Source organism: Clinocottus analis, unplaced genomic scaffold, assembly GCF_023055335.1.
Source record: "Clinocottus analis isolate CAN_PGR_092001 unplaced genomic scaffold, fCliAna1.0.p SCAF_6, whole genome shotgun sequence".
NCBI classification, from domain to species: Eukaryota; Metazoa; Chordata; class Actinopteri; order Perciformes; family Cottidae; genus Clinocottus; species Clinocottus analis.
Window position 1 is genome coordinate 12804170 of NW_027176218.1, and position 23908 is coordinate 12828077.

The 23908-nt window shown below is 40.8% G+C and overlaps 2 protein-coding genes across 4 annotated transcripts; both read left to right on the forward strand.

The window, feature by feature from the left end:
• Nucleotides 1-3467: 3467 nt before the first annotated feature.
• Nucleotides 3468-7253, forward strand: LOC137804226 (muscarinic acetylcholine receptor M2-like). Its single transcript, XM_068603342.1, has 3 exons — nucleotides 3468-3638; nucleotides 3822-4664; nucleotides 6942-7253. The coding sequence occupies exons 1-3, from the start codon at nucleotides 3468-3470 to the stop codon at nucleotides 7251-7253; spliced, it is 1326 nt and encodes a 441-aa protein (XP_068459443.1).
• Nucleotides 7254-10932: 3679 nt separating this feature from the next.
• LOC137803873 (putative adenosylhomocysteinase 3) lies at nucleotides 10933-18506 on the forward strand. 3 transcript variants are annotated; one of them, XM_068602690.1, is made up of 16 exons: nucleotides 10933-11196; nucleotides 14599-14710; nucleotides 15172-15309; nucleotides 15519-15619; nucleotides 15700-15802; nucleotides 15884-15978; nucleotides 16563-16669; nucleotides 16757-16873; nucleotides 16952-17015; nucleotides 17124-17212; nucleotides 17322-17392; nucleotides 17480-17574; nucleotides 17665-17763; nucleotides 18010-18078; nucleotides 18195-18273; nucleotides 18382-18506. In XM_068602690.1, the coding sequence occupies exons 1-16, from the start codon at nucleotides 10933-10935 to the stop codon at nucleotides 18504-18506; spliced, it is 1728 nt and encodes a 575-aa protein (XP_068458791.1). The 3 variants fall into 3 exon arrangements, with proteins under 3 accessions (XP_068458791.1, XP_068458792.1, XP_068458793.1); XM_068602691.1 differs by lacking the exon at nucleotides 10933-11196 and adding an exon at nucleotides 12222-12296; XM_068602692.1 differs by lacking the exon at nucleotides 10933-11196 and adding an exon at nucleotides 12222-12242.
• The last annotated feature ends 5402 nt before the right edge of the window (nucleotides 18507-23908 follow it).

Sequence of the window (23908 nt, forward strand, 5' to 3'; positions counted from 1 at the left end):
TAACACCATAGATGTTACTATAGTTAATGATATTAAGATTAAAAAAAATAATAAAACACATTTATTTAGATGTGTTCTAATACCCCTTAGTAGACAGGTTATTTAAATTCTCTTTAATTTACCATTTTCTTAAATGAAATCGATGGGTGTCCTGACAAAGAAAAAGACTAGAGGCCCACACCAAAAATACTAAAACCTATAATATTTTCATGGATAAAGAAGCCTAACAAGGTAACCAAGAGATAAGAAACTAATTGGACAATAGATAATTGTTTTTAGTGTATTTTAAGCTGATTGAAGACATGTGTCAGCAGCACCGACTCACAAGACGGTTCTAGAAAGCTAACACAAGAGGAAGGTTAACTAGTGCAACAACCTCAGGAACCTTTGCTTCAAAATAAAAACAAATAAATAAATTAGTCAAATGTTGCTTTCACAAATTAGACAGTGTGTGACCTCAAACAATGCCTGAAACTAAGTGTATGCACTGTATTTGTTTTGGTCTTTCTTTTAATGTCATAAGCACACAAGCTTTAGGGCTGCTGGCTGAGTTAAGATGCCATCTGTGCAAACATCCAAAATGATGTTACAGACTTCTCGTTTGAAATATGTTTGTCCTGAAAAAACATATTAAACCTTAGAAATATTTATGAGATTGGAACCTCTTTTTTTTCAACTATACTACAATACTAAAACTCTTAGATCCCTGTAATCGTAAACTCCTCCTTTTGATGAAACTGTATAACGTACACGCTTGTCTCTGCAAACAAGCCCCTTCTCTCTGCCAGTCACGACTGACTGCAGCAGACTGTTGTATGGTTCATGATATCAAAGACATGCAGACTTTTTAAAGCCGAGCTCAGCCTGCCAGATGAGTACTACATATTACCGGTACAGCTGTTGCAGGCAGCATCTGCTGGATCTAATTACCGTGTTTCTGTGTCTGTCAGAGAAATACTGTTTGCCTCCCTGACTCTCTCCAGTAGCCCTCTATTATAATTGGGGAGGTCCAGTAATGTTGGTCTTATTAGTGTGAATAAAGGGAGGAAGTGAGGACGGACTTGTGAGCAGGTAGTGCTCTCCTACTCCGTTACTAACAAACTTCACATCAATCAAATGGTAGCATCTTCACACAAGCTTATTAGACCGCTTGTTTATATGTTTATTGTTGCCATGTGTGCATGCGTATATATATATATATATACATATATATATATATATATATATATATATATATATATATATATATATATATATATATATATATATATATATAAGTTTTTGTTGTAAAAAACAGAAAGTTGTGAGCTTACTGACCACAATTTATTGTTTTACTATTATGATGTGGATTTGGACTACAGCTGTTTTTAGGGAAACAAAAATAAGACAGAAACAATGATCAAGCTGGTGAACATAGGGGAGCATATAGCAAAAACAGAGCTGAAAGAGAGCAATGTTTTGAGCTACATTGATCAGGTGGCCAGACGCACGACTCCAAATGGTCAATATCTGCTGGTTAACCCTAAAATAACCTTGATTCTTTGGCACAAATTTTATCCAGTAATTTTAAATCGAGACAAAAAGATCTTAACAAGTCAAACCTAAGAATCACAGGCTGTCAAGACGATGTCCTGAGAATTACAGCGAAACCAAACACACAAACACGCACTCTTTTTCATCTGCGACAGAAAAGGCCCAGAATGGGTCTTTGATGAGTAAGTGATAGAGTTAGAGATGATGTAATGAAGTTTCATCTGTCTGTAAGAGCAGGAAGTAAACATATCTCAGGTACAGTATGATGTTATCAAGTGTCCTAATGGAGTCACTTACATGGTTTTAGCAGTATGCAACAACCGCCATGGTCTCAACTAAGTGTCTTTAGATTGATTTTCTGATCGGAATACATCAGTTAATCACATTACTACGCTGTGTAAATTCATGATATTTCTTGGTTTTTAACATAACAGTAACCGATGATACTTTGCCTTAACTGTGGTGTTTTGCTGTCTGTTTGCTTGCCTGGGGATATTTTGAAAACAAATCCATTACACCTGCGCCTTTTGTTAGTGAGCACACCTGAGAGCAGCTGAGGCCAGCCGTCTGGAGACTAATTTGGTGAGCTCTCTTTTCTTTTGATGCAGCTTTTAATAGCATGATTTGAGTGTGTTTAGTTTAGTGTTGTTCTAATGTGTTGTTGTAATGTTTTCTTTCTTTGTTTTTAAAGAGCCTTTAAAAGGAACACCACTGTTTTTCCCAGGCTTTTTATAGTAACATGTCCTTTTTTTAAAGTATTCATTTAGCACAGGCCTTTTTATGCTTGATTTGAGCTTGTGGGTTTTTTGTGTTTGCCTGAGGAGAGGGGCTGAGTGATAGGGCAGCGATTTTACGTCGACATCTTTTTATTGTGTTATTTTGGTTGGTTTGCTGTGCCTGAATACATTCTATTTTGTTTGTGTGATTATTTACCGTTTTTATTTACTGTAGCTCCATCATCCTCCTCTCTCTGACCGTGCAGTTTAAGTACCACAGGACTTACTTTTGGTTTGTGCACTTTTGATTTGAATAATTTTAGCTCCAGTTGTCAATAAAGCTTTTGTTTGGTTTTTAGTCTCTGGCTCCAGTTTACTCTGGGTGCGGGATTCATCACCGGGTCACATATATATCATACTCAGAGGAGAATATATGTATGTGTGTATACACAACAGAACAGGGGGTACTTTTTTTGCAGAGCTTGTATCTTTAGCGTAGGTAAAAATCTGTCTGAACACAAACTGAAATAACTAAGAGATGTTAGGAATGACTCCTTTATGCCTTGCTATTGTTTTATCTGCTTACACTCTCAAGAGGCATTTTGGGTCTTTCAAGAGCTCTGTCGAGGTGTCGGTGACCTTGTCCTATGGTCTCGTTTAACCTGTTGGGTCATAGTTAAGAAGAATTAAGACTTTAAGGTCACTTGTGATGTTGTTGAAGAGAGTAGCTTAGCCAAGAAACGATACAAGCATAAAAATACCTCAAACCAAGTATAAGAATCAAACATGGTTTTCAAAAGTCACTTGAGATAATAACCTCTCCAAGCTGATTATACAATATCAGCTGATTTACAGACTGTGCAGATTCCAGCCCTCCTCATGTGTTGTTTCTGATATGAGTATGAGGGACACTGCTGTATAATTTAAACACAGCTGCTGCAGCCCATATTTGCTCACCTGTTCATCCTTCACACCTTGGCAAAGCCATGAGCTCAAAAACCCACAAACACCTGCAAAATGTTTACCCGCTGAAAGCTACGCATGATTTTGCATCTGTAACTGTGCAGACAGAGAGAAGCACATGCAAATACGAACAAGCTAGCATCACAAAAAGGTTAAATGCAATTTAAAAAGGCTGATTACTTCATAATATTTGTGTTTATCAGGTATTGCACAGATATTATTTGAGCCTGAGACGGATATCCAAAACCAGACACCATGGCGACTCTGAATTTCTCCCACTCCACCAACATCAGCAGTGGTAATAACACCAGCCTCCCCTCTGGAAGCCCGTACTCGACTGTGGAGATTGTTCTCATCATCCTGGTGGCTGGATCTTTGAGTCTGATTACCATCATCGGAAACATCCTGGTCATGCTGTCTATAAAGGTTTGTTTCATCTGTGATTAAAGTTTCACCTCTAAACACCTTGAAAGTATACCAAGACTTAGAGTTAAGAATACAGCATGTGCAACTGTGTGCAGAGAGGTAATCTAATATGAGAAAACACACATCATATCGCACAACAAAAGATTAGCATCTGACAGCCTGCCCCTTGTTGTTTCTCTAAAGGTAAACAGGAACCTGCAGACTGTCAACAACTACTTCCTGTTCAGCCTGGCCTGTGCAGACCTTATTATTGGCGTCTGCTCCATGAACCTCTACACTGTCTATATAGTGATTGGCTACTGGCCCCTGGGAGCAGTGGTGTGTGACCTGTGGTTAGCTGTTGATTATGTTGTCAGCAACGCCTCAGTCATGAACCTGCTCATCATTAGTTTTGACCGTTACTTCTGTGTCACCAAACCGCTCAGCTACCCGGCCCGCCGCAGCACCAAGATGGCAGGTCTGATGATTGCTGCGGCCTGGGTCTTGTCCTTCGTCCTCTGGGCTCCAGCCATTTTGTTTTGGCAGTTCATAGTGGGCGGGAGAACCGTGCCGTCAAGTGAGTGCTACATCCAGTTCTTCTCAAATCCTGCGGTGACGTTTGGGACAGCCATAGCAGCTTTTTACCTCCCAGTGGCCATCATGATCTACCTCTACTGGCGCATATCCAAGGCAAGCCGCAGCCGCATGAGGAGGGACAGCAGGAAGACTTCTGGTACCAGTCTGGGAGAAGGCCCCTCTCACAGCCAGGAGGAGGGTTGTGAGCGCCAGAACAATTGCATCGCAACAAGAGAAACTCAGGTGGAGGCTAACGACGAGAAGCAGAATGGAAGTGGGCCCTGTCGGGAGGAGAGAACGGACCAGGTGGACTCTAGAGAGGACAACAACCTCGCGTCAACGTCCAAGGACACTGTGGCGCCGGCTTCATTACAGAAAGGTTCCAATGGTGGGGAAAAAACTGATCAAACACCTTCTCCAGAAAACTCAGCTGTTGACAGACAAAGTCCAGCCGCAAAGACAATGTTTAAGGTAAAGTGGTTTAATGTTTTAACGCTTTGACATGATTCAGATGACTAAAGAAAACCCAAATTCAATGAGACTTACAGCTCCAGGCCTCTCGGTATGGCTGTCGGTCGGTCCACCACACTGGTCCACACAGAAATCTCTCAATTAGCAGATGAATTATCAGAATTGCCGTGAAGGTGTGTGCATTGTCCCCTGAGGATGAAGCTTAATTACTTACCACTGATCCTTTAGCACCACCTGAGGCCTGTCTCACGAAGCTGGGTTAACACACCCGGGGTTTCCCTCAGTTATCCAGCTGCACTTAACCAGATGTCCGCTGCCTCGCTTTTTGGTATCACAAAGCAGGCTATTAAGTCAACCCAGGAGTGTCTCGTCTAGATCTGTGCTCGTGCACATAAAAGGGGCGGAGTTAACTCCATTAGACCAATCGTGCACCATGGAGAAGCCGCCGAGAGCAACGTATTTCACAACTGAGGAGCGAACCATGATCTCAAGAATGTACAAAAAATATAGAGAAAGAATTCAAGCAAAAAGCAACACTGCTGCAGCAGCCAGAAGCCGCAAGGAATCGTGGCAAAACGACAGCAACTCTGTCAATGCATAAATTACTGGAATTGTAATTTTAATCACTGTCTCAAATGTATGTGCCTATTTTGACGTTTTAACAATTTAACCTCATCTCAGTTGCAACCCCAGTGGAGCTAAAAGAACATGGGAGCAAGTTAAAACGAAATACAAGAACACAGTTCAAAGCGGCCAGTGAGTTTATTATATGTTCCAGGCTACATGTGTGATGTATGGTTTTCCTGGTCACGAAACATGCACTCTCTGCGGAGCGCTGCTCTTAGGCCCAATCCCAATCTGCACCCTTACGGACTCACAGACTTTGAGGCGCGCTCTCGCAAACGTCTTGAGGGTTTAGGGATCTCCCATTGTCAAAGTGAGGAGTGCCTGAGGGCTCTGTGGCAGACATTATGAACCCTTTCCGTAAGTCAACATTAGATGCTGACTTTGCCTAAGGGAATTACCCATAATGCATTGCAACATGAGGTTAAACACGCAGTTCCCAATGAAAGAATGTAGACGTAAAAAAAAAAGAAGGTAAGCAAAGAGGCACGTGGGCATTTAGGCTGATATATATATATATATATATATATATATATATATATATATATATATATATATATATATATATATATATATATTTGTACATTCATCAAACATTTCATTTTGAGAAAAACAAGTAAATAAATCAATAAAAATGACTTTTCATCTTGTGAGGAAGACGTTTAAACTAGTGAATAAAAAGTATAAAATAAATACATAGTTGTACACAATATTTTTTGTCACGTGATGTTGCAGCAAAGTGCTGTCCCATTCATATTCACACCAGCTCACGCCCTCACAGACTCTCACACTCAACCAGTTAGCAGCTGACGTCAGTGAGTCCCTGAGGGTTCAGGGCTTGAAGGTTTAGGGTGGAGATTGGGATTGGGCCTTGCTATCCGTGCGCCTTCCTCAACGGGAGTCTGTAGAAATGAGCGGGCCATTTTTCCAAGACAATGATTGGCCAGTCGGCGTCTTATGTCCCCGCTGAGATCTTATCCGGGAACTTCACCTGCTCCGGAGCAGGTTAGGCGTTCAGCGTAAGTTACCGGGGAAACGGACCCCGCTAAGAAGTAAACCAGCTTCATGAGACAGAAAACCCAGAGTTAATCCAGAAGGTACCCCGCTAAGCCGAAATCCAGCTTCGTGAGACCGGCCTCAGAACATTTACATCTGTTTCTTTTTGCGAAACATCTCTTTTGGATCGGTTGTCATAACATTTGGTTAAGACATTCGGGATGAACTGTAATAACTTTGGTGGTCCCTTGAACTTCAATATATATATATATATATATATATTACATTTTTTATATTTGTCCAATAGTTTATTTAGATATCTGAAAAACTTCAGCCTCAAGTGTACTTTCTGTTTGTTTTTAGCATGATGAAGATAACAAATATCCATTGTCATTCTAACGTTGTCATGCATTTAGTTTACTGTTTAAACCAAAACCAGGCTGAAAGAGTAAAGATTGGACATACATTTGCCAGGTGACTCAAAACAAAGTGTGTTGAGAGTGTTGTTCCATGTCTGCAGAATGTGTAAACACTTTGTAGTGTCAAAAGTTGTTTGCAGCTTGTTCCAATGCCCTCAAGTTACCAAACAAAATGAACTAGAATCAGTTTAAAAACTTTCAATTGAAAAACATCCTATTCTTCTACCTTCTTGTCCAGGTGACAAAGCAGAGTGCTGTGGCAAAGTGGAAAAGGAAGGGCCTTTCTTCCAGGGAGAAGAAGGTGACCCGCATCATCATGGCCATCTTGGTTGCTTTTGTTGTCACATGGACACCGTACAACGTGATGGTCTTGATCAACACCTTCTGTTCCATCTGCATCCCAAACTCTCTCTGGACCATCGGCTACTGGCTCTGCTACATCAACAGCACCATCAACCCAGCCTGCTACGCTCTCTGCAACACCACCTTCAAAAACACCTTCAAGCACCTGCTCGTGTGCCAGTACAAGAACATACGTATAGCGCGATGATGGCAAAACAGTGACCTATGTTTGTGATGGAGTCAATCTAATGGGATGACTGAGAGATGACTAAAATGTCGTTAAAATTTAGACTAGTTGTCTTCTTATTGTGCACTTCTTTTATTTTTTTAATGGAACGTTTTCCAACTGTCACGGAAAAGGAAACTGTTTAACGTTTCAGGATTTTGAAATACATGCTATTGTATTCTCTATCGAGGCATTCTGGTAGAGATGCGGTTTATTGTGAGGAAGTAAATTTGATTGAGTGTCAGTTGGGGATTTACTAGACAATATATTTTCCTCTTAGATCCTGCTACTCAAGCTTGTGCATTATGTTTTTTGATATAACTTCTTTTTACCTTAACCATAAAATGGTGCTAAGTGTGATGGCTCTGGGACCAAAACAGCAGTGGTAGAGGAAGTACTGAAGTCTAGTACTTAAGTAAAAGTACAAGTACCCAGGAAATTAAAAGTAAAAGAAAAAGTACTACATCAACAAAAGTGAAATAAATGGGTTGTCTCTCAATGTCTAGGGAAGTACCATTTCGATAAAGAATGCAGATATAGCTAATATAGCTGGTAATACGTATGCCTCTACAAAAGTCAATACTAGTCATAACTATAAGCAACAATATTTGTTTATTGGAAAGGAAATCAATATTTTTAAATAGGGCCAAAGGTGGCTCATATCCGAGGGCTCAGATGAGGCTGACTCTGGATCCATGTTGAAAAGTTGTTTGTTAGTCAGGCTGTCTGTCGAACGTTTAAGCAAAACAGGCTGCTGCCAAATGCACACTCTGCTGTCATTGGAGCTGATGGAGCCAGCTGATTGGTTTGGACTTCCAAAACAGCAACGCAATCCATATTTTTGTGTAGGCAACATTTTGGCAAAACTGTGTTCATAAACTGTAACGAATAACAACACATATTGTAGAAATGTAGTGGAGTCAAAATATAGATAATAACTGCAAAATGTAACAGAGTAAAAGTAAAAAGTATGCACTTTTATTTTTATTTAAGTAAAGTACAGATACGTAAAAAAAATACTTAAGTAGTAAAAATACTTTGTTACATTCCACCACTGCAAAACACTGATTATAAGATGTATAAATATAAGAAGATAATATACTGTGGAATAAGACACTTTATTTTAAGTGTTCGGGGCTGACATGGATCTGCAAAACAGGAAAAAATTGTGTCCGCTGATATTTTTCATATTAAGATAATGACATCCGTTGTCCATGTTATTGTGAAATTAGCCCAAATGTGATATTTGTCCATATCTTTTCCTCTTCTGTGTATTAATACATGTTTTTCATGAATAAAAGATAATGATGGAAAATGTATTTTTGTGTTTTCTTTGTCTTAATCTGATATGTGCTCTGAACTGGGTTAGTGCAAAGAGTCAATGCAGTCTGATTTATTGGCTCCGCCATCCCATAAAAACCTTTGCCCAATACCTGCTGGTCTGCTGCCTGACAGGAGGAATTACACACTGCACCACAAAAAAAGTGCTGTTCTGCAGTAGCGTGTGCACTGGAGGAAACAGGGGAAATCGTGAAGAGCAGAGCAGCATATCTGAAAAATAGAGCTGCACTTTAGTTAGTTTGCAAATTCTTAATCTTCAAAGAAATGACAGACGGCCTGGTCCACAGTTGAAAACAACACTTACAGTAAAAAAAACAAAAAACAGCAAGTGGAGGTTTGTAATAATGCACCACGAATGCCTTTTTGTACCTGTCACCATCTTTCACAGCAAATTGTGTCATCTCTACATTAGCAAAACAAGAGTTTTTTTTTATTTTTATGATTAATCAAAACTATAGCTCCATTTGACCTAGTTAGAAGAAACAAGTGCAATAAATACTTTTACTTTTGTTGCCTACATTTTTGTATCTAACTATACAAGCTATACTAATTCTTCCTTTTGTTATTGACTCACTTATTTTTACCACCTCTATTCTAAACAAGAATAAAGATGATGAAGGAAAGTGAGCAACGTTAGACCACTAAGAACACTTAGTTAAAAGTTTAAAGGGTCACATAGTAAACAACTTACTGGCCACCAGGCCATTTTTAAACCTCTCCTAATTTAATTTAGCACCAGAGTTTGAAATTCCTGAACTGGATAGAAATGAGGAACAGAGAAATATTTGGAGGAAGAGAGAGAGAGAGAGACAGAGAGAGAGAGAGAGAGAGAGAGAGAGAGAGAGAGAGAGAGAGAGAGAGAGAGAGAGAGAGAGAGAGAGAGAGAGAGAGTATTAACTTCTCCTCCTGTTTCTCCTCCCTCTGGACTGAGGCCGAACAGAAGAAAACAAACTGAACTCTTCCCACACTTCTCTCACCCGGGAAAGAAAGGACAAGAGGTTTCTCTGTCTCAGCGGTGGGAAACTCGCTGTGGAGCTCTTCCGCCCTCTAGTGGAACAAAACACACTAAAAAAAACACGCTAAACTAACCTTTACAACACCATAAGCAACATGCATTTATTAAACATTTGGGATGTGTAACACACTGCAAACTGCACAATTAGATCGACGACCGCAACACAATTTCTTAATTAAAATGACAAATCTATCTTTTATAATCTCTCTCGCCACAATTATTATCCACTTCCTTTTCACCAAATGTAACAACACCAGCTGGTCTCATATGAACAAACAGGTTTGCTTGTAATCCTTCCTCCTGTTCCCGCCAGCCACTGAGGGATCCCAACATGCAATTTAAACCTAATGGAGGACAAGAACAAAACGTTTTTTTCTAGGAAATATTGTCTGAACCTAATATGATGCTTCAGCAATCTGAGGAAGAAACATTGCATGGGTACAACATTACTCTTTTTGTTTGTATCCTTCCACTGCAGTAAAAAAAAATACAAAGAGTGAAATTATTTGGCGAAACGTGTTGCAACGTTCAGACAAGAACCTGTTTTAAGACCTGAATGAAAGCCACGAACTGAAACACGTTGGTCTATATAGAGCTTTGATCTCTTCAGACGTTTTCCCTTCCCCATGCATACTCTAAAGGAGAACCTTTAAAAACTGTGAACTAATGTCATCATACATCATCAACAATCATCAAACCCTGATAGGTAAAACTATATCAAACTTAAAATCTCAACATAATGTATTTCCATTTGAGATGTTTGTATATCTGTGTGCCTCTCGTCTTTAAGCCTTGCAGTAGACGCTTGAAGGGCATTGGTGGGTTACCATGAAGACACTATTGATGCTGGTGGGGCTTAATATAAACACCTGACCCGGCCGGTTGTTTATAATGTAACACTGTTTGCATTGCACTCATGTTTGTGTGCTCATTGTGACTTGAGCAAATGTTATCAAAGACAACACAAAACCAGAAGTGGCTCTGCCAGTCTACGCCAGAGGTCTTGATTTTAAGTGCTTCTCCATTAACTGGAGTTCTTTAATACAAAAGACTACATTAGGGCACATGTTGACCTCTCCCGACATGGCACTTTAGTGGAGGTGAGTTGTAATTCCACCTTGTACACATTGCATACAGGTCAAATTATCTGCTTTACATTCAGTTAAAGTTACCCAGGAGCTGCTGCTGTTTAGAGTAAACACACGTGTGCATGTGGGCAGGGTATGGCCGAGTCAGCAGCTGCTCTGCGGCCTGATCACCTGAGCAGGAAGCTAATTCACTGCATTACGGGCTGCCAGTGGAGTCATGGCCGAGGAAAGGGACCAGACAGGAGCGTCCTGGGAGGACATGTCGTTACCCGATGAATATCCTGAACCTCATGTGGTGAATGAAAAGGCAGAAGAGGAAAACACAAAACATAAGTCGGTAAAATGCAGCCCCAACCTACTGCAGATGCTGAAGGCAGCAGAGAGCCGGAGGACACCTCAGGGCCGGGACAGAGACGGGTGGTCTGTCCCCGAGGGGTCTCGGACAGGAGAGCTGGTGACTGAAGCTCTGAAGACTGACATGGTGAGCAAGGAAGCTGCTGCATGTCATGACTTTGACTGCTTTGTAGGTCAGACCTGTCAAGACCAAGAAATGATAGATGGTGTGAGCGTCCGTGTTCTAAGCAGGAATCGTGAATCTGCATATACTCAGGCTGTTAATGATTTTAGATGTGCAGGCGTCTGTGAATGTTTGACCAGCATTCATACAAACATGTGTCACTGATGTTGTCTCTTCAAAAAGACAGAGTAGACTGTGCTGATGTCACACGTCAAAATAGGATTCTTAGTTGATTAATCTATTGTTGAGACTTGTTGCTGATACTTTTATGTAAGAGATTGTTGATGGTGACGTTTTATTCATTCAGTTTATTGGCTGAACTATTTGCCATCCTGTGACCCGGAATATAAATGCCGTGGCATGGACATGTGTCATAGTCTGTAACTGTGATAGTGAAACAATGACTTCTACAGTTAAGTCCAGCTGTCTGTTTACTTGAAGACGCTTATGCTGCTGCCTGTGTCCCTGAATGCACCGACATATAAGACTTGTGTTTGTTCACCTTTCTGCTTCCGTTGTCACTATAGTTTCACTCTTCTTTATATTTCTCTCTCACACTAAGAGTCTATGTCATGATTGTATGTTTATGTATGTGCATTACTCTGCTGTCTATTTAATGGATACCCTGAGAGCAAAGTGCACTTAACATACATATTCACATACATCTGTGGCCTCAAGTACACTTAACTGAGCTTATGTTTCCTTACAACTCTCTTTCTTCTCTCCATCTCTGACCTGTTCTTCTATATTTTCCCAGAGTTCCCCTCTGCAAGCCTCACAAAGACTCATTCACTCTCTCTCTCTCTCTCTCTCTCTCTCTCTCTCTCTCTCTCTCTCTCTCTCTCTGTCTGTCTTCTCTACACCTGTCGCCTGGGCCTGAAGGAGTGGCATAAAGCGTGACTCTGTGAACTCTCTAATCTGTTCAACTTGCATGCAACTGCACGACCCTGCAGAGTGACTGTGGTCAGAGTGAGAGCAGCTCTACCAGCATGAAGAAAATGTACAGTCTAGTGAACATAACTAAAACCAAGGACCAGGAGGCAGTGCAGTCCCTCTGCATCAAGGTAGCACTGCTTTTGTTTTAGGAGCGCTCTCTTTATTTTAGAGTTGCCTTTTAGGCAGCGAGTCAGGTCTTAATGTTGGATTATAATTAGTAACCATTACAGTGTTTTTATGGGGGTACTTTAAGAAACCTTACGATTAACCTTTTATACCTGTTTGTAGCCACTACAACTGTGAATTACCTGAGTTTGATTGATTAAAATAACAAAAAGTTAAAGAGAAATGTAGATCTTTTCAGATTACATATTATTGCACAAATGGTTTCCCAAGAGGACATTTTTTACACATTACAGCTATTTATTAGCTTTATTGACTATCATTGTACTTTCACAGTAGCTGACTTGGATTCAATCCTGTTTCCTGAGCCCTATGGGAGACGGCTTTGTGATCATTAAGTTAACTTTCACATTGTCTCAAGTCACAGCGTAATGTCTTCTCATGTTAAAGATTAAGCATCTGTTTGAGTAAGCGCAGGCTGGATTCAAGTGATCGTTTCAAGAAGCCAATACTTAGAACAAAAATAATTAGATTTTAGACCAGTCTTTCTTTTCATCTCAGGGTGTGTGAATATAGTCATTTGTCCAAAAATCAAGATTTCTCATATCGATCTTTTAGTCTCTGAATTTATCAATCAGGTAAGCAAAATTCATTTAGATTTTAATTTCAACCATAATAAATCAGTGAGATTAAGTAGAAGAAAATATGATTTATTCAGGAAAAATATGTTGTAAAAAATATGACTGATGATGTGGAGTTACTGTAACTACGTTATAACAGTGATGCATCTCACTAAAGGAGAGCAGAGGGCTGAATATCTCCCACAGAGATCCTCGTTACAAAGCGATCAGGAGCACTTCATGTGTAATTGCTCCTAATGAGGATTTGAGGACTCATCTTGAAAAGAAAGATGCGTCTCATAATCCTGCCTGATAGTGTTTGAAGCCTTTCTCCAATTCATCTGTGACGAAGTTAGTTATGAATGAAAGACTTATCAGTTGAATATATGGAGACTTTTATGAGAAACCGAAAAGTATACCCTTGTAGTGAATGTGGTTTCATAATTCACCTTTGTTCGTAGTGACTGCTCCGGCATCGCGGTCCCTTTAAGAGTTTGGCGGTTGTTGATGACCGAAGCCCGGAAGTTGGTTAGATTAGTAATATATATATATATATATATATATATATATATATATATATATATATATATATATATATATATATATATATATATATATATATATTCTAAAAAGCAAGTACGGAATCAAATTGCTGCCTTCAAATGTTCAATGACAGTTACACTTTGACTTATGAGATGCACATGCATTATGCACACATTGTTCATATTGGAACGAGTTCACCTTGTGTTGTCATGTTACGCAGCCCAAATTTCACATTTATGTAACCGTGGATCATCTTTTGTTCGAAACATGTCTAAAAAGGGGTTGAAAAGAAGAGCAACAACGCCTACACATTGTGCTGCTGAAAGGAGGTTTCAACTGATTTGTATTGCACTTTCATGGGGAACTTAGAAAAAGAAGATCTAACATCAAGTATTTTAGTCCCTAGCCAATCTCTGAATGAACTGGATCCTACATATCCCAGAATGCTATTTAAAAGCCACTTTTGTCAGATCTAAATGTCCACATCGTTCAACCTCCTCGTCCAGTTTGTAACTTCAGCTTTCTGTTAAAAAAATGTAGATAACCTTGATGACATCACCATGACTTCATGAGGGTTATTTTTTCTGGTTCCTTCAGAGCCACATATGCATGATAAAACGGTTTTACCAACGGGGTCACGCGTGTGTATGAGTTTCCCTGTAATCCCTTTTGAATGCAGAGTTGCTAACTAAGTGATCCCATCAAACATGTGGCCTAAAAGTTCAAACTCTCAATGCACATCTTAACTCTCTGGAGGTGGGGTCAGTGAGCGGGTGTGTCTGAATTGTTTTTTGGAGCTGGACCTGAAGCTCTGGCAGCAGAGTCAGGCAAGCAGCCAGGGAGCGGACATGGACAAGTGGGACTCCTGTGGCAGCAGCCTAGCCTTCAAACAGCCACACTGCACGGTGAGAAGGCATCAGATATATGGGACCTTTTAGGGATTTGTGATCACGACAGGCTGTGAACAAAGAGGTGGTACTTTACAAGAGAGTCTGCAGTGAAGGCCGGTGCTTATGTGTAATTTTGACTATTATGACTACATCCGGTCGGTTTCAAGCATATAGTTGGTGAGACTTTATGTTTGGTGACAGGGAAGTAACAACCGATATAATTGGTTTACTTTGTGTTTTTTTGGGCTCCAAAGCAAATTCAGATCACTGACCAGAAGCATGAATTCAACAACCATACGTCCAACACTGGTCATCACTCTCTGGCTCATTCCATCTCACAGTCGTCGACAGATAGCTACGGTTCAGGTAAGAAAACACACGACACACGACACCCATACGCTCTCAAGTCTGATCACATGTCTTTGATAATAAACTAAACTGAGCTGTTCTGATCCCAGCAGCATGAACACCAGAGGCCCCGGGGATTAGCCTGGGAGCGCTCTACTTCAGCTAAACCTTAATTAAAAGAAAAAGTCTTTCTGAAGAATTAAGTCTCTTTAATTTGGTCATAATCGGCTCTGTAAGGCTTTCTAAAATGTGTCATTCACTGCCAGCATTTATACAGACTTCAAAGGCTCAAAGATAAGACTCTTTAATTTGACTACAGTCTTATCTCTGAGCAAAACCAGAGCGAATTCATAACTTTCATGCTTTCCAACAAATCATGTATCTCTGTATTACTCTATTATCTTTCAACAGTTTATTTTTTTGACATTATATTGTATTTCTGTATTGTATTGTATCTGTATTGTATTTGTGTGTTACAGTGTGCAGCGACAGCTCAGAGGATGAGTCCTCTCCCAGAGACAAGCCTCGGAGGACCTCCAAGGGCCTCTCTGACTTCTGCATCAAAAACATCAAACAGGCAGAATTTGGACGCAGAGAAATAATAATCGCACAGCAAGGTAAAGACAAAGAGTCGATAACAAGATACAAACAATGTATGTCCTACCTGGCATTCACTGCAGTCCACAATGTGCCTGTAACAAATACAACAAAAAAAACATACATAAAGTGAGCTGAACTCAGACCAGCTAGCAAACTGAAATGACTGCTCTGGAACCGCCATGCCTCTCAAACTGAATGAGACTCTGTCACTGACTGTGATATTTAGAGATGCCAGCACTGATGATCCTGAGGAAAGGAGCAGGTGGGGAGAAGCCTCTGACTGGAGCCAAAGTGGTGGGCTGCACACACATCACTGCACAGACAGCGGTCAGTTCAACACACACATACACACAAAATATATATATTTTTTAAACAAATTGGGTGACGCTGTGTACTGTCTCGTGCAGGTGTTGATTGAGACGCTGTCTGCGTTGGGGGCTCAGTGTCGCTGGGCGGCCTGTAACGTCTTCTCCACTCAGAACGCTGTTGCTGCAGCTCTGGCTGAAGGAGGTACGACTGTCTCTGCAGCCGACTCCTCCAACCTGACTCGTCCTGATTGGCTTTAATCACATCGCCTGCTCTGTCTCTCAGGCACCCCAGTGTTTGCATGGAGAGGAGAATCAGAGGACGACTTCTGGTGGTGTATTGACCGATGTGTCGGTGCTGAGACCTGGCAGCCCAACATGGTACGGTCATCAATGAAAGGACAGAACTCCCAATTCCTTTCAAGGTTGATGGGCCAACGTTTGAAGATATTTAACTGTAGTTCATCACAGTGAAATGAAGTTTGGTTGCATTTGAACAGTGAATCTTGACAATTAAAATAAAAGCAATATGTTCTCAAGGAAACTTGAGAGTATGAAATGTTATTATTATTCCTAGATATGTATTTTGTCTCATTATTTCTCAATTTCTAATCTTTTTTGTGTTTAAATTTGGCATTTTTCTCATTTTACCTTCCTGAGTAAAGACTGTCTCCTTCATTAGACAACAACTGTTATATTTTCTTTCTCGACAGAAAACTACAAATATTATGTGACATTCGGTAAAACAATATTTTTATATTTAATTCTGAAAAATACACTGTTTATTTGAAGATTTCAAGTAAAAAAATCTATTTTCAACGCATTGGATTTGCATGGATAAGTGTGATTATAATTTTATTTCATGTTTGGTTCAAATCCGCTATTAATGACTTTGTTTGACTATGACAGATAAAAATGTAAAAAAAGATTGCATTGATCAAGCCTTTAGCTTCTTTCCCCTTCAGATCCTGGATGATGGAGGCGACCTGACCCACTGGATCCATAAGAAGCACCCGAGCCTGTTCAAAAACATCAAAGGCATCGTGGAGGAAAGTGTGACAGGAATCTATCGGTTTGTTTTTTACATGAAATCTTTAACAATGTTCCTACAAAGTCCTTCTCCACATCACAGAAGTGCGCCTCCCCACCTGTGTTTCAGGTTATATCAGATGTCGAAGGCGGGCCGGCTGTGTGTCCCGGCTATTAACGTTAACGACTCGGTGACAAAACAGAAATTCGACAACCTTTACTGCTGCAAGGAGTCCATACTGGACGGGTAATGAATCACATTGTGAACGTTTGGCGAAAGCCCTCGTGCAGTAAAGAGCCTGATTATGTTAATCTCTTCTGTCAGGTTGAAGAGAACCACGGACGTCATGTTTGGAGGAAAACAGGCGGTGGTGTGTGGATATGGAGAGGTCAGAGAAATAATGAATGTTCCCACTGCTGCTGTGCACATGTGACATACATGTGCACATGTGACACATGGAAGCATCTTGACTAACCTCTTTTCTCTCTTCTTGCAGGTTGGCAAAGGTTGCTGTGCTGCTCTGAAAGCATTGGGCGCTGTGGTGTACGTCACGGAAGTGGATCCCATTTGTGCCCTTCAGGCCTGGTATGAATGAATGGAGGAAGCTTTTATCAGCGCTCTTTCAATGGCACATTGTAGCAAAACATTATGAAATATGTTTTAGTAAATGTGACCCCTTTTTCTCTCCTCTCAGCATGGATGGCTTCAGAGTGAATAAACTGAGTGAAGTGGCCCGACAGGTAGACATGGTCATCACCTGCACAGGTAATTGCTGTCTGCTACGCAGTAATATTATCTGTTATTAAAAGTATCGATACTGTTGCAGTTTGCTTCATCTCTGTTTCGCTGCAGGCAATAAAAGTGTGGTGGGAAGGGAACATCTGGACAGAATGAAGGATGGCTGCATACTCTGCAACATGGGACACTCCAGCACCGAGATAGATTTGGTATGAACTTTGTGTGTGTTTGTATTTTTATTTTATGTGTGTGTATGTACACCTGTATACATACATTTTCTTTTGATTTTTTCCTCTCAGGTGAGTCTGCGGAGTGCAGAGCTGAAGTGGGAGCGCGTGAGGCCGCAGGTGGATCATGTTATCTGGCCTGATGGCAAGAGACTCGTGCTGCTGGCTGAGGTGATAATACTGATAATATTGTTGTTATTAATGTTATTATATGCCAAATGAAGGCCATGATGAGTTGAGCATCTGAAACAGATATAAATTAAATTAAATGTTACAAATTTCCTCAGAGGGCTTTACATACACATACGATTTACCTGATAACAGAAGGATACTTGAGGTCTATTCTACATCATTATTTGAGATAACACACATCCAGATGTTTTTAGCTTATGTCAGTTTCTTTTCATTTTTACTCAGGGCCGCTTGCTGAACCTGAGCTGCTCCACGGTGCCCACATTTGTCCTCTCCATCACCGCCACAACTCAGGTATGATTATATGTTTCATGTTCAAGGTATTATTCTTCCTTACTTGTATTAGAGAGGAAGTATCTCTGGCTCTGTCACGTAGAGGCTGGTGGTTAACGCTCACTGTTGTTTGTCAGGCTCTGGCTCTCATAGAGCTGTACAGCGCTCCAGAAGGACGATACAAACAGGACGTCTACCTGCTGCCGAAGAAGATAGGCAAGTCCTCCTCTTAAATATACTGAAACAGCCATTACCTTTCTTGTTTTCTACATTAATATTTTATATCATTCAGACATGACAAACACTCCATTCTCATAATTTCAGATGAATATGTGGCCAGTCTTCACCTGCCGACGTTTGACGCTCACCTCTCGGAGGTGACTGAGGAACAGGCCAAGTACCTGGGCATCAGCAAACATGGACCTTTCAAACCCAACTACTACAGGTGAGGACATGTGCACTTTTCTTTCTTTTTTAAATCAACATGGGGATAGGAGTTTTACGATCTGAACATATGAACATAAATCTTTTTTTTAAACAGGTACTAACCTTCTGGTGGAAACCTCTCAGTGCTGCAGACAAAGCACCGACAACCTCTCCGCCGCATTATTGTGGCGAGACACTGAACTTCACTGTTTTTTCTGACTTCCATTTCAATTGTTATTGTGTGTTACACTGCTCCTGGTTTTAAATGTTCACAATGTAATCACAGGAAATTCTGAATTGAAACTTAATTAGTTAATGTTGAGAGAAACACAAAATGTTGAATGTTTTTTTTTGTAGCAATTCTTCTGCATGAAATAATAACAACACCATTAGTTATTGAAGCAGTAACATATATTAAAACTAACAGAGCAAAAGTTGCTTATTGTTGAGTGGACCATCAAGACAAAGAAATACCCAAAGTGATTTCTAAAAGATGGTTGTAATAAAGCATACATAATAGGATTTTTTTTTATTTTTTAAACTTGCTCTTTCTCAAAGCTTTTCCCTGCACCTGTCTCAGAAAATTAGGATTGGATCCAAAATGTTGCATGAACAGTATTTTATGGTTTAATGTCTGTGCTCACATGTGGTCATAACACAACCCCATAAATAAAGAAGCATCCATAAAGATGCTGTTTAAATTGCCCTCAACAAACAATGACTAAAGATAAAACTGAGAAGTTGGACCTGCTGGTTGCAGTCAGCTCACTCAGCAGCCTGCTTAGTCACTGTTTGACCACTTGGGGGCGTAAGAGCATTATTTTCTTAAAGTGACACTGGCAATGAGCATCATTTCTTATATGTTTGTCATTTTAGAGCCTCGCCGTTTTTTCTGTCATCAATTATTTAGCTCCAGTATATTTTAAATGAATCTCCGACCCAAACAGGAACACCTCATATAGTTATTTTTCTCTGACTAAAAGTCCAGATGGGAGAAATAGTATTACCTGAGCTAACACGTCAACTTAATTTATTCCGGTATACAAAAAATGCAATCTATTCTGCGATTTATATTCTGTTAATCATCTCCCTTAAAGATGCAAACAAGCTGTCAATGATTAGACAGTAAAACACAGACATCTGAAAGATGCAAATACAACATTATCAATGTATCAGGTATCTATTTAGGAAACCAGGCATAGTTATTTTATTGATTAATGTAACACTTTTTGGATTGGACTTTCTATTTTTATTTTCAGCACATTCTGCAGCTGCCCTTACAAAGTGGATACTGTTGCATGCAGTGAGCATTCAATTGGGACATTATACTTCATCACAATGCACCTTGAACTTTGACACTCTATGACTTTGCTCACAAATACAATGCACAGGGTATTGTGGATCATAATAGTCAGAAAAGCAACCTTCTGGGACCTCATGTATTGAAACATACTACTATTTTTCTGGCATTAAATAGTATGGCAGTATGACTATTGGAACACATAGTATGCATCCCAAGTCTCGTTTCCCTAACTTGCGTCCTTTCCTTGCGTCTTAGTCCCTCCCACCAGGGATGCATGGAGAGACGCAAGGAAACCAAGCGAGGAGAGAGGACGCGAGGAAACATGTTTTAAGAGACACGAGACGTCCTTTCCTCTGAAGCGTCACGTGAAGCGCTGTCGGTTTCGTAAACAAGTAAATCCAGCCAGTCATATATATATGACAATCATTATCTGTTTTCCTCAATTGTTGTATCCTGTCTGTCTCTGATCATGAAGTCCTATAAATACCCAACAGTCCCTGGATTACTGTAATCCAGTGTCTCCCAGTCTTTGTGTGTGAGAGCCATAGCTGAAGATCCTCATTGAACTGTTTCAGGAGGACAACACCATGCAGGGTGACTGCAACCAGTCGCTCCCTTGCTCCTCTTCTTTCTTCCTCTTTCTAACGAGTGAAACAAATTGTATTAATTTACATCAAACGTCTCATTCCCTGACGCCTGTTTCCAATAAATTAATCAGTGTTTGTATCTAATTCTGTCTCGTCCTTCATGCCATCTGACACATTTCACATAGTCTCTGTATTGTATGCTAATCTTCTACATGCTGAATAAAATGTCACTCACTCCAAGGATGCGATTTGTGCAAAATAACTTTAATATAACAGAGGCGGGTAACACAGTACAAAGGAACAGTGGAGACAAAAGCAATTAAACAACCATTAGGGTGAGAGATAAATGAGGAGATCCATTGACTTCCACACCCATCTAATCTAATAACACCACTCATTCCCCTTTATTACCAGTGATGCATCTGAGAATAGCAGATGGCCTTCACAGTCTATACACTGTTGAACCTGTGTGCTTAGTTTAATACCAGTTTTAGCAACAAAGAAGTTGTGTATTAGGTGTGTGCGTATGCGTGTGTGTGTCCTTGCCTCCTCCCTGTTAGGGATTCTCCCTAAAGAGCTTTGATGCCTCCCCTGCATCACTACATGGTACTAATCACTCGTACCAGCTGTCAGCGTGTCGGCCTCCCTCCTTCTTTCTCTCTGTGCGTCAGCTGGCCCCACTTAACCTCACATCCTCTGCAGTCGGCCATAATGGACTCACAGCATTTATATGAAACATGATGAAAATGTATCAGCCACTGATCAATCCAACCAAGTGCCAGTGGTGTGTTTTCCATCCTCCCTCATCCCTGCTTTTGTTTTTCTCCTCTGGTTTCTATTTGTTAATATTTTTCTTTCACACTGTTTCCCTTAAATCACAGAAAGGATATTCTTTACCTGCATTAGTTAAGATACCATACGTGAAATATTTACAGCATAGAACTGTATAAAATCAAGAGACATACTGCACATCTTATTGTAATGAGGGAGAAGTATTAGCATCTTGGGAAACCTTGGCTTCCTCACTAAAATGTAAAATAAAGTTCCAAGAACGTGGCCAGAATTTCTGAACTACTGAAGTCTTTTTTTTTTAAATGTCTAAATTAATTTAATTGATTCAAATGTTTACCTCCATAACCAAATGTTCGCAATTAATTCATGTTTTAGGCCTAAAACAAACTAAATTTAAGAAACTTGACAATGAATAATTATAATTAGGGTGAGAACATTTAACATGTGTGTCAAGGGTCCTTTAAACTCGGGTTTTACGCAGAGACGCGAGACCCACAAGGGCCCATTGCGTCGTCCCGTCAGCGCTCTTCCGTGCCTGCGTGAGTCGCCCCAAATTTCTGACTAAAGGCTGATTTATACTCAGGTTTTAGGCAGAGACGCAAGCACACAAGACATGCATGGCCGACCATGCGTGGTCAAATCGGCCATTTTGCGTGCTTGCGTCACCCCAAATTTCTGACTATCCGTCAAAGCTACGCGAGCCGTACGCAGCCCGGAAGGCTGTGATTGATCTGCTCGCGCATTTCCGGTTTCATAGCATAATACCGCTGTTTTAAAAAGCCATCGCAGAAACACGAACAATGAATCCCGTTGAAGGACGTTTGGCTGAAGAGGTCCGCAAATATGAGCATTTATAAAAACCCGTCTTTGACGGAGTACCAGGACACGCAGATGGCGGTGAATTCCTGGAGGGAGATATCGGTGAATGTCGGTGTGCAGGTCGACTCCGCGGTCGTTGCGCCACCTGCTGTTCTGGCGTATGGAAAAGGCGGGAACTATAAATCAAAACGAGTCCGTCGATGCAATTGCGTGGCCAGCCGCAGTTGTAGTTGCAAGAGTGTGTATCGCCCTTAACTGGAGATGGTAAACTAATCCTCAGGTCATTAAAACCTCTCAAATTCCCAGAAAGCCAAGTCCCTGGTAGCTATGTCTCTGTAAAGTACTTCATGACAAATGCTGCTGTAATGCTGTATCAGGAGTTTATGGTGATGTGTCTTTCAAAGCACCGGTGGAGTTTTTAATGGTTTGACGCAGCACTTACATCACTTATAATGCTCCTATGCAGGAACTCCTCTCAGACCTTTTCCAGACAGAGCGGGATCAGGTTGCACCATCAACTGAGCTTGTTGCTTCTGCTGAAAACACCAACACTGAGGATCTACTCGAGACCTTCAGCTGCTGGTTTCACAGCCAAACGCATGACCACGATTGATTTATTGATATGAGCAGATAATGGTCAACCCAGTGCTTGATGGTCTTTGGATTAATGGGTTATGGCCCAATAGTTAAAAGAATCCAAGGCCTTACACTTTGGTGTTACGATCAGCTAAATGGGACATTGTAGTTAACATCTGAGAGAGGAAACAGGCAGGACAAAAATTATTTATAATCTCTAGGGGTATTCCAAACCAGCAGAATAACTTGACGCTTCACGAGCTGGAGAAGCTGGGGATTGGACTGCCAATCTAGTGGACAACCTCCTGAGCCACAGATGGCCCAAATAGCCATTCCCTAACCCTAAACCTGCCACCATGACCCTGTGACCTTTTGTAACTGAAATGACAACTTCTTACACGCACTACTAATCATAAAAAATAATCCTGATCCTGTGATGAATCCTGGACTGATGGACGGCAGGTGAAAGCTCTCAGTCAGTTGTCGGCAAGTCTAGAACCACTGGATCCTTCCAGTCCACCAGAGTGAGTTCTACCATTGCCAAACACTGTGGGAGAGTGCTGCCATCACAGCCACCAGATCTGAGTGACAAGTAGGGTTCAGGTTACACGGGACAGCGTTTCGGAGATGAAACACGGGCCTGGTGACCAGTGATATCTGAGAGGGATGGTGCAATCGATGAGATCCATAGTTCATTCATCCCTCCCTCTTTTCTCTTTATGTTTCAGAACATGTATGAACAGCTGAGTGTCTGTCTTGTCCTATATTGGCACCACACATGTTTGCTCAAACAACAAGAAACAAAGCAAAAATGTGCTAGTGCCAAAATGGGCAAAGAAGATGAGAAATAAGTTGACCTGCCTGCTGGTTTTATAGGTAAAGCAGAGGGGGACCCGGACGCAGGCACTGTGGTTCTGTCTCTACTCTGTTTATGGCCCTATGGTAATTCACTGATAGTGTGCTGTGACAGTGAATTCTACCAGTGCCATACACAGAACAGGAGGAGATATAGTCCCACATTGCATGTGCATCTTCTAACCTGATCATCTTTTCCTTCAAGTGTGAATCCTGACATCTGATCTCTGCCAGCAGAACTGATACTGACCTCTTTAAAGTTTGGGGAGTCTTGTCTTTACAGTCCTGTGCAGAGTCGAAATGATCAATATCCGAGTCAACGGCGTACCGTCCCTCATTTCTGTTTCATTCCCCACACAGGACGGACAGTAAATCTAACCATGCCATCTACTACAACAGGCAGGTGCTATAGTCACCCAGCTTCTTCATGAAAATCTTCACTGAAATGAGCCTGTGTCTATATCTTTCTGAAAGTCTAGGATTATTGCTCGCT